This window comes from Pavona decussata, unplaced genomic scaffold (genome assembly GCF_977016875.1).
Source record: "Pavona decussata unplaced genomic scaffold, jaPavDecu1.1 SCAFFOLD_23, whole genome shotgun sequence".
NCBI lineage: Eukaryota > Metazoa > Cnidaria > Anthozoa > Scleractinia > Agariciidae > Pavona > Pavona decussata.
In genome coordinates this window covers 199,425-214,803 of record NW_028145446.1, presented here as the reverse complement: position 1 = coordinate 214,803, position 15,379 = coordinate 199,425, and the positions used below count along the sequence as shown (strand labels likewise).

The following is a 15,379-nucleotide window of genomic DNA, read 5'->3' as shown; positions in this document are numbered from 1 at the left end:
TGTTTCAACAGCAGATGCCCAATTCAGCAGGGCTAGTCTCGTATTTATATTAATATGAATAGTAAAGACCTAATTTACATTGAAATAACACACATTTTAAATATGTACAAAATTGCAAGCTAAAAGAGATGGAACAAAAATCAATATAAGTTTGCTAGAGCTCTTTTAATTCAGAAGTTTTATTTTTTGTCAATCTCATTGTCCAAGGGAGCGTATTACACGTTTTCACCCCATTAATTAAGAACCCTTCAGGAGCCTCAACAGGTCCTTCGTGTTATGCACAATGAAATGAAATGTTGGTTACCTCCAGTGCCCCTTCTCTTTCTTTTGGTGTCCATCTGAGGATGAATAAATGAATTCCAAATGATAACCATGCCACTGCTGTCCGCCGAAAACATCTTGGCGCCTTGAACGAAAACATAACACCGATGAGAAAGCTGAAACGTCAAGTGGAATGTTCAAAATACTATATCTCTGGAAACTTTAATATGTTTGGAAATCGACTCCCTCCTGTCAAAGGCATCACTTTGCATAGGGGCAAGCCGAAGCAAATGTTAAGGAAAGCAGTGCTGTGAAAACAAACAATTTGTGGTTTGAAAATCAACTCCTGAGAATTTTGGTCTCGGCCTATGCACCAAATATAAGAATAGGTACCAATGAGCTGTAGGGAAAATTGAACCAAATACCGAAGGATGGTATTCTTTTATGGACTTGCGTCCCATCTGTTAAACAGACTTACCATAAACAATCGACTGCTCGGGGAAATTATTTCACTTAGTGAACTCACGGGAGGAAGCTTAGACCCAATTCTCAAGGATAGGCACGGCGGTTAATGACCGTTAATCAGAAAAGTATGTTCTCCGGTTTACTATGCGTTGGAATGTACTAGGCGAACATGTCGTCAGGGCCACGGCTCCTATAAAGTTTAGCTTGTTTTTGACTTGCCAGAAGGCGATTGAATCTTTCTTCACGATGATTTTCAATTAAAAAGACGAAATGTGTCAAAATACGGAAAAGAGAATGGGACGTGCAAGGTTGGCCAATCAGAGAATTTTGGTATTTTTGAAGTTTTGTTTGCATCCTTTTTGTTTTGCTCTCCAGAAAAACGAAAGTTGCACTTGTCTTAGCCAAATGTATGACCTCATTTTAAAATTAAAAATAGGCAGTCTCAGACTGCATGTGTCTACTACAGTTATGGTATAGAAATGTGATATAAAAGAATTGAAGAAAAGGGAAATAAGACTGAAATGAAAACGAAGAGGGAGGAGTGGAAATAGGATAGAGATAAAATAATGGTTGCAAAAATGTTGCACAGGATACTGGTGAGATTGAGATTAAGCTGGTATCGTTTACCACAAACATTTTGTAAGAAGAGAACTGTCACTTTATTCTAACATAAACAATATATTATATAATGTTACAACGCGAACCACAACTTTGTACTGAAAGCAATGCAGCAAAGTTCTAAACATAAAGTACTGAAAGCAAAGTTCTAACCTGAAACGTAGGCATAAAATGCAACAGAAACTATTAATTAATCTATACTGAACTTATGAATGGCAAGTAGCATTCTTTAACCCTTTGACTCCTGTCGTGTTTCCATAGTTTTCGCATGAATTAACTTTTTCCTGCAGCGGTTTAAAATGCGCAGTAGATAAATAAATATCGCGCATTTGTCGCTTCTCAAACGCATATATGAATTGACAAAGACACAAAAATCAACAAAAAGCTTTTCCAACAAAACATTTTATTGAAATAAACGATGCATTTGCTATTACAGGCCAAAACTTTCATTTTTTTTTTGCGTGCGTGCAAACACGCATGTAAAATTTGAAGACACTCCGTGTTTGTTCAAAGCGATCACTCGCAGTAAATTCGGGCACGTTTGCGATGAAAATTACAGAAGTTACAGAATTCTGGTTCAAATCATCACTTAAACTATTTGTAAAAAGCAAATCAACATCGGAAAACATCATTTACCGTATAGTCGCCATTGCCCTGATCCGGAAATACAATCGCTTAGATCTCGGTCAGTCGAGGATTAGCGCCGGCTTTCGATAGGATTCCATTTGGGATTCCTGTGGCATTTACACTCTTACACTCTTTCACTCTTTCACTCAACCCGATGACATAGTGTCTACGCTTCTCTAGAAGCCGTAGACACAAAAATCTGTTAAGAATCGACAAAATTGTCGCAAGTGCGATTTGGACTTTATAGGAGGCATGTGGACTATAAGGTTTGGTTGTCAGAATCAGCAATTGATGCGTTCCAGCTGTTAACAATAAAACGTCACCTTATGCCTTCAAAAGAGTCGAATAAAGTTGCCGTTGAAAATATTTTGAATTCTGAAAACATTTCAAGGTAAAAGAGCAAAGAAATTGACAATGCTACCATCTAAGAGAAGGGAAAACTATTAAATTAATTTTCGAGCTAGTTCAAATAGAGGATGTACCATATTTTTGAATGCTACGTAAAAATAATATTAATTGCTAACCCCCTCGTGTTGCTGATATGGAACATTATCATGTGCACCGCAGTGAAATTTTAAACTGTTAATTCAACAAATAGGGAACCCCTTAGTTGAAACTAGCTTGGAAATAAACTTTGACAAAGTTTTATCATCTGTCAAGGGTAAAACTATCAATTTGTTCTCTAAGACATGCTGTTTCGTTGAAATCCTGCCAGAATTCAAAATTATTTCAATGGCTTTTCTTAGATCGACGTCCGACAAAATTCAATTTCATCAGCCTCCTCGCATGTTATCGGTAACTGCTGTAGGTAGTTCTTACCTTTTTCATCGAAGCAGATGCTGTTGATAAAACCATCATGTCCCTCCATTTCTCTGAGAAGCTGTGAATGATCACCCAGGATTACGCTTAGCAAAGAAGAATTGCAGCAACATAGAAGGTAATTTGGTAAGGGCTTTTTTCTCCTTTTCGGAGAAAAAATATACAATTTTGTTCACAATAAATTTTGAAAAATACACTGAACATGGTAATCTAAAAACTCAAAAAGGTTTGTTGCGAAAAAAAAAAAAAAAAAAAAAAAAAAAAAAATAGCATGCCCTCTATCCCCAACCGTCGCCTGCAACTTAACCCAACTAAGTCATTTATTTACTATTTGTATCAACTCCCATGCTTTATATACAGCCCGCAGAGTTAATCTTTCACTTCTCATTAATTTAACTGTTTCTTTACTAAGAATTTCTCCTCTCTCTCTACGTAGGTGAGTGAATTCTCAAGTGTAGGCGAGTTGACTTTACTGTGGGCGAATTTGTTGCAGGTGATTTTCCACTTGGGGACTGATTAATTGGCATTGTCATTTTCTACCAAGGTATATTAAAAACAATGTTGCCTTACCTTGCCATTCAGTCCATCACTCAGTTTGGTCCAGACCCTTAAGTAGTGATCATATCCCCCAGTCACTATGATATGAGGGGAGCCTGGGTGATACTGTGCTGCATAAACAAAGCAGGGGTGGGGGTACAGCTTAATGGATGATGTCATCATCACCTTTGTGTCCCAGGATCTGTGGATTAATGCGAAAGAAGATGAGCTACGCTCCAGGGTACAGAACTGGGCTACGTTGCTGTCTCAATTAGTTTGACAGGACGTTTTCAGTGGCCTTAAATTTCATCGTCGTGCTTGTTCAGTATTTCTTTTCTTTTTAGAGTCATACAAACTGTGAACAAGACAAAACAAAACAAAACAAAACAAAACAAACAAACAAAAACCCAACAGAACAAAGCAACGCAAAAGCACAAACCTTCGACCATGTGTCAATGTTGTCATGAACAATGTCAGAGTTCGAAGTAAATACATGTCCCCTTCGTAAAGCGTGGGAAAATGCCTATCAGCAAGTCACAATTCAATTGGCCTCCCAATGATCTGAGCAGACGTGCTTTCATTATCACTATCAAGTATTAATAGTTAAGGCTTTGATTCATACCTGACTGTACCGTCAGAGGATGCTGACAAGAGTTCTTCGTCGTCTGGCGACCAGCACAAATCATAGATTATGCTAAAATGTCCCGGCAGACGAGCACGAACCTCATATGATGGAACCTTAAATGTATGAATAGTGAAGGAGGTTAAACGATCTAGCAAATAAGCATGAGTGTCTGTTTTTCAAAAAACTTAAGCACAAAATAGAAACTTTCTGTAGTTATCCCACATGTATCGTGGTACACTTAGGACTTGATAAGAATGGCGTGCTGTCTGTTGTACAGGACTCAAATTGAAAAGCTAATTTGTAGCCTTAGCCTATCATAAATTGGCCATTTTCGAGTTGCTTTGAACCTCATTATGAAAGCAAGGCTAAGTGCAAAGCTTTTCATATCAAGATTAGTTTTGTTTACATATGAACGAAAACTAATTTTCATAATAAAAACAATGCACGAAGCCTCGCTTACATAATGAGGTTCAAAGTAACTTTAAAGTGTCCTATTTATGGAGTAGATTTGAGAGTAAAAGCAGCCAGACGACCCACATGGCTAGAGTTTATGTGGTGTGAAAAAAATACAAAATTTACAAGTGTTACTACACCCCCGGATGGGATACTGCAGCCATGTATTGTCTTTTCCTTCAGAGGCAAAAAGTGGAGCAAGGATAAATCGTCTAGTTAAGGAAACAAAAAGACAGCTGCAGCCAGTCTCGAACAACTGCGACCTTCCGATCGAAAATACAACTCAACTAACCTATATCCTACGCTTCTGCAATACTGTGATGATCAATGGCCATGCAAATAAAGTGTATCGTTTTGTGACTGAAGTTTTTCCCGCCAAAGCACACACATTCATCGGCTAGTTCGTTGTCACATGGCATTTAACAATAGAACTGTTTGCCGCCAAAAGCCCATGAACGTGTGACATTGCGAAACTATGACTATGACGTTTAATCGATTTAATCTCTTTGTTGTGCTCAAATTCGTCCTAGGAAACATTTGAGTTTCTCAGGAAACAAAATAAACAGTTTCCCTCGAGAACAGTCATTAACTATTTATTGTTGTCAGTAACCACAAGGTCACGGCCAGGTCTTTTTCCAGATCCCAGTCTTTTTCTGGAGTCAGAAAAAGCTACTGCAGTCAGCACGCTGACGAACCCTGGTCTATGAGTACAGCGGAATCTCGATTCTTCGAGCCAAAAGTTGTTTCCCTTATATTTACTTCAGTCATATTTTTAACCCCGATGTTTGGAACTCCCGATTGTTCGAACCAAATTCAGTTTCCTTAGGAGGTTCGAAAAGTCGGTGTTACACTGTAAGACTCACCTCATAAATAAGAATTGGAAAACTGTCCAAATCTGCACAGCCGCATGCCAGGTACCTGAGAGGCAAACAATTACACATTTGTTTTAATTTTTATACAGAGAAATGCTACCGCAAATATTGACTATGGCGTTTAATCGAAGGAGGGAGACGGCATGGCCAAGAGGTTCAAGGGCACCGGGTTTGTAATCCGAAGGTCCGGGATTCATGTCCCACTCAGACAACTTGGATCTGTTTCACAGTAGCCTCATTTTCACATCCAAGGCCATGCTTTGTAAATAGCCAACTGGTTTGCCTCCCACCAGTTGGGATTTTTAACATATGCTATGTTCAGTTTGTATATTTATTTCACTGATTTGCTAAATAATTCGACACTTTAATAAAGTCTTTTTTTTTTATTATTATTTAGTAAGAAAACATTCCACAGGACTAAGGAAAACTTAATCGTGTGCAGTCAGCCTTATACATAATTTTTTGACAGTTTAAACTCGAGAAAGTTTACCGAGACCTGGTATTCAAGTTTTTGAACAATGAGACTTGTCAAGTGAAAAACTTGACAACTTTTTCGTGAACACAAGAAAACATATGAAATTTGTCAAATGCAGACTTTAAACGGTAAACTAGCTCGAACATGTACTTTCGATCTCATGACAGTATCTGTTGTCAACAAAGGATTTTAAAGAAATACATCACACACAATTTCTCTTTTAATGAGATACACAATGGTTTAAAAGAAAGATTTTTCTTGTACCTGCCGTTGTGAGAAAACTTCACGATGAAGCAGCCCCGCTTGCCAGACAAGAGAGATGCAGTCTGCTTGTTTGGAATACGATTAACCTGCCAGACACAGGAGAGAGATACATACCTCTTACTAACTGACTTCGAGGTCTGTACTGTAAGTTACGGACTGAGTTTTTCCCGTTGACTTAAGGTCCGTTTAAACGGATCAACATTTGTCCAACATTCGTTCAACAAACGTTGAACGGATGTTGGACGAATGTTGGATGAACGGAGTGTTCAAACGGTTTCAACACCATTCAACATTTTCAAGAACAAAGAAAATGTTGAATCGATGTTGAATGAAAGTTTAAACCAATTTAAATTTGATGCAACACACTTTCAACATTTTTCTTACGCTTTCAACAATGTTGAACGACCTGTTCAAACGCCCCCGACATTTGGTCCAACAAAGTGTTGAACGCATGTTGAAGCAAATGTTGAAACCGTTTAAACGGGCCTTTTTGGCTCAAGCGCGAAGCACGCGGGCCATAAATCAACGGGAAAAAACGAGGATCTGTAACTTACAGTACGGACCGAGAAAAAGAGGTTGGTAAGATCATGTTTATTCTCTGAGGTTAATAGGGCACGCGGGAAAGGAAACTGGTTGAAGTCAAGGGATTTTTTGCGGGCTCTACAGAATACGGCCGATCACACCGCACGTACTAACTGGGAGATATAATAAAACAAATTTACCTTTCAGAATAAACATGTAAAGCTGACTAAAAAGGTTGAACTTAATCTTGTTTCCGTAGTCAGATAAACTACAAGTAGTATCTTATTTCTTTCGTGATCTCTGGTCGGAATAGAAGAGTGAGCCAAACACGCCAGAAAACCGCGTCACGCGAGGAAGCGTGACACACGCGGCTCATGGATGTGATTCTTCACTTTTGGTCCAACAAAATGTTGCATGAATGTTGAAGCAAAATAACATGGAAACCGTTTACACAGGCCTTTAAAAATCCCGACAATTTATTGCAGCTGTGAACATTGAAATAATTTTGATCGGAATTGCTCAATGATTTTAGCGCAATGAGTGTAAACAACAAAATTCCTATGCAGCAGTTGTAGAGAAAACGTCCAAGCTGTATTTCGATCTTAAAAAGGCTAAATAAAATCTATATGAGAAGTCGTTAGTAAATTCAGTCTTTCACAATACCTGACCAGGAAGCCTGCTCCAATTTGTAGGCTCATTGTTGCTTTTTCCATCTCTACAAAAAAGTGTTGGAAACATTTTTAGACATTCACAAAATTGTAACTCCACTTTTGAGCTACAATATAGTTTCAAACATCATGCGTAGTTTTCGGTGCAAATCCTCAGAAAAGCAAAATAAATTATTGTTGAAAGTTTCTAACAGAAAAAAAAACAAGTTACAACCTCATTCCATGTGCACGGCGTTCAGCATCCAAAGTAAACTCCTCAAAGGTTACTTTCCCTTTTTCCTGCAATGCACGAGAAGCAAGGTTATTACAGAAGTTATACAGCTGCACAAAATCTTATCATATAACTCTTGAAATTCGCTTTACAATTAGCCTCCTAAGCAAAGGTTCTTTGGCTTGTCGCGTCACGCATGTGACGTGACAGCGCGTGACGTGACAAGCCAAAGAAAGTCCGCGTAGGAGGCTACTTTCCAATTCAACTGAACAGTATATAAAAACACGCATGTAGGGTACATACATACCTGTTGGATGGCAAACATGGATCTTAAGCTGGGATCAATCGTCCTTGGAGGCTGAACTCCTTTTAATGTCACATAAAGAGTAGAAGGATACGGTACTCGTCTGGCTTGCTTCCACCACTGATACACCTGTTAACATTTACCCACTATCAACATACAAATTCTCCTCACTGTTTTCTTTATATTTCTTATGAAACAAGTTAGGAGAATTTGTTAAAACATCACTAAGACCTTTTGCCTTTGGTGATCATTTCATTTCAAGCTGAATGCTTGATCAGGTTGTGATATCGTGAAGAGAAATTGCATGCTTGTCACTATTTTGCTTCAAAGAGACTCTGCTTACCATATGTACCATACTTTGGTTTGTGCATGGAATTCAACTACCTAAAGCCTGACCATTCAAATGAAAGCAGCTGAGCAGTACTTTCTTCTGGTGATGTTTATCACGCTCTACAAGGTGGTTCTAACTTTTGAGACTGTGGCAGAAATCCTAAAGTGTGACCATTCAAATGAAAGCTAATGAGCAGTTCTTTCCTGTGGTGCTGTTTATCACGCTCTACAAGGTGGTTCTAACTTCTTTTGTCTGTGGATGAAATACCAAGGCGTGAACATTCATATGAAAGCCATTGAATAGTATGTATGTAACAAGGATCTGTTCTTTTTCCACTGCAGACCTACCTCAACCATATTGTTTGATCTGAATGAGGTCTTGGGAGGCTGGAAGAGCTGAAGACGAACCTTTTTATCTGTGTTAGGAGTGCCATTCGCACCAACTACCTGAGATGCAAAAAAATCACAAAACCTTCAGGTTAAAACCCGTCATTAGAAGTCTTGAAGGTTCCATATTAAAAATTATGTTATAATACACTGTACTGTAGTGAAAATTGTATACAGGGCCAGTCAGGGAAAGATTTCCAAACAACCCCGTTCATTAATTACACATGTACTACTATCATACTAACCCGCCTGAAAAAACAGCAAGCATGAATAGAGTTTGAGTAGCAAAACATATACATAATTAATGGTGCAGTGCGGACATTTTGCCTCCAGGAAGGTTTGCACACAGTTCCATACATCACAGTTAACCTACGTCACGCATAACCAGTATTTCCCAGACTAAAATGAACATTCGAATTCCTGTTTGTTATGTCCGGCATTTGAATGGAATCTTGAAGTTTTCTCTGGAAATCTTTCCGAAAAAGACTCATTAACTGAAGAAAAAAAAAATCAAAATACTTCAATGGGAAACAAAATTATTGCTTTAATGTAAAGAAAAATTAATATCTTTCTTTGTCAATAAACTGGGGAAATTTATACAGGAACTCTAAAATCTCAGTGGCGATGCTCAAAACTGATGAGTAAAAATTCAAAACTCCGTTCAAATTTCAAAACTACTGGTCACACGTGATGTAGATTGACTGTAATTATGTACATGTATACAAGCTGATGCACTCTTAATGCAATGTGTGGCGAACGTCTTTAAGTTCTTTAAAATATCATTACATTAATGACCGCCTCTCTACAACATAGCCAGTTCATTCTCTCTGAGTACAGCTGTTGTAGAAAGGCTCAACTGTATCGACAAATAGATGATACACACAGAGCTATGCAATAACTTACTTTAAGAAATGCCCATGCCACCTGATACCAGCCTTTATCGCCCGCCTGAGTACCTTTCCTTCGTTTGGCAGCTGTCATGCTCAAGAAGTCAACAACCTTAGAAAGAGAATGATAATGAATTTTTCAATGGTCGGTACTGACTGTTATACTCAGTAATAGCAGTAGTTCAAAGTAACAGGGAAAGTATGGTGATCACAGATGTGAGAGCGCTGTTGTTCCCGACTAATGTACCAGTTTCAAATCCCAGACTGCATCATGAGTTGGGTTCTTTCTTAGCCTGCGAGCCGCAAGTTATGAGCAAAGCCGCGAGCCACGAGCCGGCGATAAAGACCGCGCATTTTTCTCGCTCCAGGTTCCCTCGGTTCGTTAAGCTGGCCAGCTAAAAACTCGCGTGAAACAAACTAAAGCAACTGCTCGCAGGCATTGGGTTCTTCGTAGGATGCTTCTCAACCTATCCCCGGTGGGTAGTTAAATTGTTATGTTTCAGACAAACAGAAAAAAACAAAAACAAAAAACTCAATACTCATTTACCATGTAGCCTTGTGAGAAAGAGGGAAAGTAAGATGATAAAAATAAGTTGATTTCGTAGCACGTCATTTTCTCTCCTTAGGGCTTTAGTTTTATCGTTTCCAGTCATCATTAACAACGTAATAATTATTGAGAAAGAAATTGGAAATTTTACGGAGCAGCAGAAAACGTGAATGCTCAGCTCCAGTTTCCAACTCTAAATTCTTATGGTACCCTTGTCAAAACAGTGCAAAGTTACTCCAACTATTTTTCGTCTACTTTCATATCTTTGAACACACATGCATGTACATGTCGTCCCCGACATTGATCAGGCCAGCACTGATCTCTAATTCCTGTAGCATAAAAGTTTTTCGGGGCTGTCAGTGAGCTTTGAAGAAGCTTGCAGCTCCACAAGGAAAGTGACCAGTCTGTCATTATATTAAGCTGAAGAAAACCTCCCATGCATTCTTGCAAGTGATGAGGAGTATTACTTTTCCACACATTGTTATAACCTAAATTATTATTCATTGCATTGTAACGCTGCCCAAATATGGTTATGGTGCACTGAATATTCGTCGTCTGTAGTCAACCAACATCCTGCGATGTATGTAATTTCGTGTGTCGGGGAGAAAATGGCAAATAAAGGTCGTCTCCAGCTTTTCTGCAATAAAACTGTGGTTTGTTATCAATGTGTTCAATAACAAAACAATAATATTATCCTGCTCAATCTTGTGGAATAGCCGCTGGTTTTAACCAACCCAGCCTACGGCCTCGTCAGCTAAGTATCGGGGAATATTTGCAGAGAATTTCCCCAAATCACTTTTTGTTTGGTTTTGTTTACCTTTTTTGGCAAGGTGGAAAATGGTAATGCGCTCTGAGAGTCCGTATCTTACCTCAAAAAACATGATGACTTTTGGGTCTGTTTCCTGACGACTCAGGATGTATGAGAATATTTCATTGAACAGAAGAACTTCTTCCCAGCATGGCATCAAAGACCTTAAAAAATCACAGCACTCTCATAAAACAGTCATAGTAGGTAAAGAGAGAAAATAAACATTTCATTGAATTACTGTTTGGGTATTAAATGATCTCGTGGAACAGTTGGAGCCACAACTTCACCCCTCTAAACGATTCGGCTAAACAGTTTCATTTAACATTCTGGGAACATTGTGTCGCAAGAACATGTTTCACCACCTGGCCGCCTCATTCAACTTTGCATTTAAAATGGTTTTCGGATATTTCCAGGTTTGGTCTACATCAAACATTTCCATCCAACATTTTGTGTTGTGAATAAATGATTGATCATTAATTCATCTGTGCCAACAAAGCTTGTGTGAGCAGGAAAAAAAGCAGCCTATTAAAAATACAATTTATGCGATGTCACATCAAAATGTGCAAATAGCCTTATGCCAGCTCACTTTGTCCAGTGTTTGGACAAACATTGTTTGCCTATTTAGCCACTAAACATTTTGTGTGACAACAGCGAGATTTAAAATCACGGCAAACGTGAGATTCGCGTTAACATTTCTTTAAGAAATGAGTACATAGATGAGACAACGGCAAAATAATTCTTGCGTTTGATGTTTGCGCAAAACTTGGCTCAATTTTGCTGAGAAACTAAAAAACAGCGAGCGGCAAATGTAAGATAAACATGGTTGGGTGATCATTTCTGCCGTTTCTAAATCTCTCTAATATGTTGGATGAAAATGTTTGATTATTTAGCTGGGGCCTCGTAAGTTCCTCAAACCCTCTCCTTGTAGGGGAGGGGAGTGTGAGAAGAAGAGGGGAGGGGTGCAATTTTATACTTTCAATAATCAGGTCTCTACGAGACAATTTGTAGGCAAAATTCATAGAAATGTGACTTTTACATAATGAGCAATTTATGGCATTATGTGGCAAATAGCACAAGCAATGTTGTGGGCCTCTGTAATCCAATACAAAGATGACTCCATGGTTCAAGCCCCTAGGAGGAAAGAGGTACCTTAACATAGCCCAAATTCCTTTCATGGTGTAATAAAAAAGTAAGGGAAGTGGTCAAAACTACTATACTTGAACAGGACCTACCAAAACATAAAATAGATGGTGGCCTCTGCCTGGACGCCCCTTCCTCAACCGCAAAAGGTGGTGTCTTTAAATTGGATAGTCACCCCTCAATCCATCAGTAAAAAATGACAATGAGATTCAAACCTCACTTTTCTTGTTTATCTAGCAATGCTGACTCTTGCTAGCTGAATATTTCTGTGTCAACTTAAATTTCAAAGTCAATAAAACTTTGTCAGTACTTTTCATGGGATAAGTGGTGTCTTCGATAACCCTCCTACATACCCCAGAAAAGGTGGGTCCTCTAATCGAACAAACTTATTATATCCCGTTCCTTAAGTACTAGAGGCACTGACATACTTGTATTTCTTGAAATCAAATGGTTGAGTCATCATAGGCATAATGTAATCAACAGGAGCTTCAGTCTCATTTTCATAGTAAGATGTCACACTGCGGGAACTGTTGGAAACAAGAACAATACAATACTACAATCAAAGGTTCAGAAATGACGAGTGAGGAAGACTGACTGTACACAACATGTTTGAGTCACTGGCTGTCAAGAAAGAACATATTTATGTACAGAAAAAAATGTTACCTAAACATAAATGTTACAAAGTTTGAGTATGTGTAGTATCACATGTATATGTTTTATTGAATGATGCAGACATTAGGCTTTAGAAGGAGATATACTCGATTGCAAAAACGTTGACACCTAAAAAGCATAAACCATGAACGATAAGACCCAATGGATTTGTGGGTAGTGTTTAAAATTAGCCCTTGTTGGTCAACTTGACACTTTAAGGAAAGCTGGGACAGTTTCCATCATTCACCACGTGCAACTAATTTTGGTTATCAACGGTCGCACGAGCATAGAATATTATGCAAATAAATTTAGTACACTTATACCCATAAAGCCATTGGGTCTCATCATTCACGGTTTATGCTTTTTAGGTGTCAACGTTTTTGCAATCGAGTGTATATCCTTGCATTTACAGGAGTCTATAGAGGGACTTGTTTTCCTAAAGTACCAAGTACATGTAAGAGGTTGTCCTCTTTGAACCCCATGTTGGATTGCTACAACTGACGGTAGTCCTCAATTCAAATCTTTTGTTTCTAACTCTATGTAAATATATGTAATATGCCTTGACTTGTCAATCTTCTTTAAATGTATCAGTTGGGTTCTACAGTTAAAGGAGCACCATCACAGAGATTTTGCTGTATGTTGGTCAAAACTGGCAGCTCAATTGAATTGAATTGAATTGAATCTTCTCTATAAACATGAAATTGCTCTTGGAGCACCAGGAAGAAGATATGAAATGATTTCTCCGAGAAAGAATAAACTAGTAATCACTTTTTAGCTATTTTTCCAAGATACATAGGTCAGAGCTTGAAATAGTTGGCCAGTTTTTTCAAGTTGCAAAAATTATTCATTTCCGTCCATCCGCAGATAAAGATGAATGATACAGGTACATGTACTAGTTTCTGTGCATTAGTAGGGTTGTTTTTAACAAAACTGAACCATTATTTTGACAATTACATCCATAGAAATATGTTTTTGGACCATTCAAAAGTGACTAGATAAAAATAGATGACACTGCCCCTTTAGGCATGTCACATCCCAAGTTATGGAAATACTGAGGATTAAAACTATGGTTGAAAAAAGGAAAGAATTTTCAAAATTCAGGTAGACCAATGGTGAAAACTGAAACATTAGTTTCATCAAATGGTTCCAAAAAAAAAAAAAAAAAAGCAAAAACAAAAAAATAAGGCCAATCTAAACCATGTTCCACTCATCTGTGGAAAACTCTGTCTTCAATATACAGATACTGCACATATTATTTTTATGTTACTTTACATAACAAGTGTTGTAATAGACTTTCGGAAAAGTTGGTTTGAATTTTGATTGGAATTCATGACTTGAAATAAGCCCCCCCCCCCAATCCTCCTGGGGTCTGATTGAAGCTCCCTCGGAGGTTAACAGGGTCTTTACAGTAATCTGAATGTACCTGTACGCCCTTAGTAAAATGGCAACTTTCCTCGATTTAGGACCACACTACTTACTAAATTGGTTTTACCTGGAACAGTATAAAATTTACCAAACAAATATGTCAGTTATTTACCTGTCAGATTTCTTGACGTATTGCCCTGTATCCATATCTACCACATGTACTCTCACCATAGGATGTGATATGCAAAGGTTAGGTTTCAGGTTGTCTGCACGATGGACAATAACAGAGAGAATGTAGCCATCATCAGCTCTTTTCTTGACAACTTCCACTGGCGGCTCTTCATCAGGGTCTAGGTTCAAACAAAGAACAATCATTGAAGTAATATATCAAACATGGGAAGGTGTGTTTCATCAGGTATCCAAACACTGAGAAGTAGGTTGAAAAAACGAGGCGCAGCCGAGTTTTTTTTAAATGACTTCGAGGTGTTTGGATAATTCTTGGAGAAATTCAAGGCTAAAGTTGGCAAAATTTTATGGTAATTAAGATCACATATCTATAAAACCACGGTGATGGTTGTGATTTTCTTTGTTTTCTCTTAGATGAATTATTAATGAGTTTGAGAAGTATATTTCAAAAACTCATTAATAATTCATAAGCCCATTGAAATATCAAATGGTCGATAAAACATCACGTGCAGTGGTTTTAAAACCCGAGTATGCAGTGTTCAATGTTTTTCTCGTGTGCTAATTTCCAACGTTCACAAAAGCATCATTGTTATGAACTCTCTTGACACACGCTTTTCCAGGAAAGTTTTTAAAGTTGTTCAAAAAACTCGCAGCACGTGTTTTATCAGGTCTAAAACCACTTGGCAAATCCCGATAAAACACTGCTGCTCGTGTTTAAACATTACTTTTCATAAGATGACCCTTTAAGCCCCAGTATCAAAATGCCTACTCTCCTTACAATTATTTATTCTCTACAGCTGTATACTAGATTTCCTTGATCCTTAATTGGCAAGTCTATGGCAACTTTCGTAACAAAGAAAAGAAAATGTGTGATTACCATGAAGTCTTCTTCTAACTTTTCCTCCTTTTTTCTTAGGTTTCACAGAGGAGGGTTGATCAGGCTGAAAAAAAAAAATATTCGCTTTTATACAGTGTTTTATCAACATAGTTGATAACTTAATTTGGCCACAGTTAATGAGATTTAAGTGCTGATGTTTTGAGCATAAGCCATTCATCAGAGCCCTTTGTCAAGGCAGTCTGATCAAAGGCTAACACTCAAAATGCCACCCCTTGAATTTCATTCAGTAGCCAAATTACCTTATATCAACTCCCCGCTGCAGTTTCTTTAGAAACTAACCCTCTAAAAAAACAATAGTTTTGGTTATCTATTGAAGGACAGGAAACTGGGATGTGGAAAAAAGAGGGTGAACATGGCCGTCATTATGCATTGAAGAAGCTGGCCCAACAAGGAACACATCCAGAACTTTATTAGACTAAAAAAGTGTCTCATTCTTGTTGTCTTTCAGTGGTTTTAGTA

General features: G+C 38.0%; 1 protein-coding gene across 1 annotated transcript in view; it reads right to left on the bottom strand.

Moving 5' to 3' along the window:
• Positions 1–15,379, bottom strand: part of LOC146485927 (jouberin-like) — a 32,462-nt gene that overhangs the window by 10,122 nt on the left and 6,961 nt on the right. The window contains exons 9-23 of the mRNA XM_085102445.1: positions 14,900–14,963; positions 14,009–14,186; positions 12,249–12,347; positions 10,742–10,844; positions 9,342–9,437; positions 8,400–8,498; positions 7,725–7,850; positions 7,421–7,485; positions 7,202–7,253; positions 6,017–6,102; positions 5,269–5,323; positions 3,950–4,065; positions 3,361–3,529; positions 2,791–2,851; positions 305–406 (exon numbers count right to left, since the gene is read on the bottom strand). Coding sequence (XP_084958571.1) covers positions 305–406; positions 2,791–2,851; positions 3,361–3,529; positions 3,950–4,065; positions 5,269–5,323; positions 6,017–6,102; positions 7,202–7,253; positions 7,421–7,485; positions 7,725–7,850; positions 8,400–8,498; positions 9,342–9,437; positions 10,742–10,844; positions 12,249–12,347; positions 14,009–14,186; positions 14,900–14,963 — 1,471 coding nt within the window. The remainder of the gene's footprint in view (positions 1–304; positions 407–2,790; positions 2,852–3,360; positions 3,530–3,949; positions 4,066–5,268; positions 5,324–6,016; positions 6,103–7,201; positions 7,254–7,420; positions 7,486–7,724; positions 7,851–8,399; positions 8,499–9,341; positions 9,438–10,741; positions 10,845–12,248; positions 12,348–14,008; positions 14,187–14,899; positions 14,964–15,379) is intronic.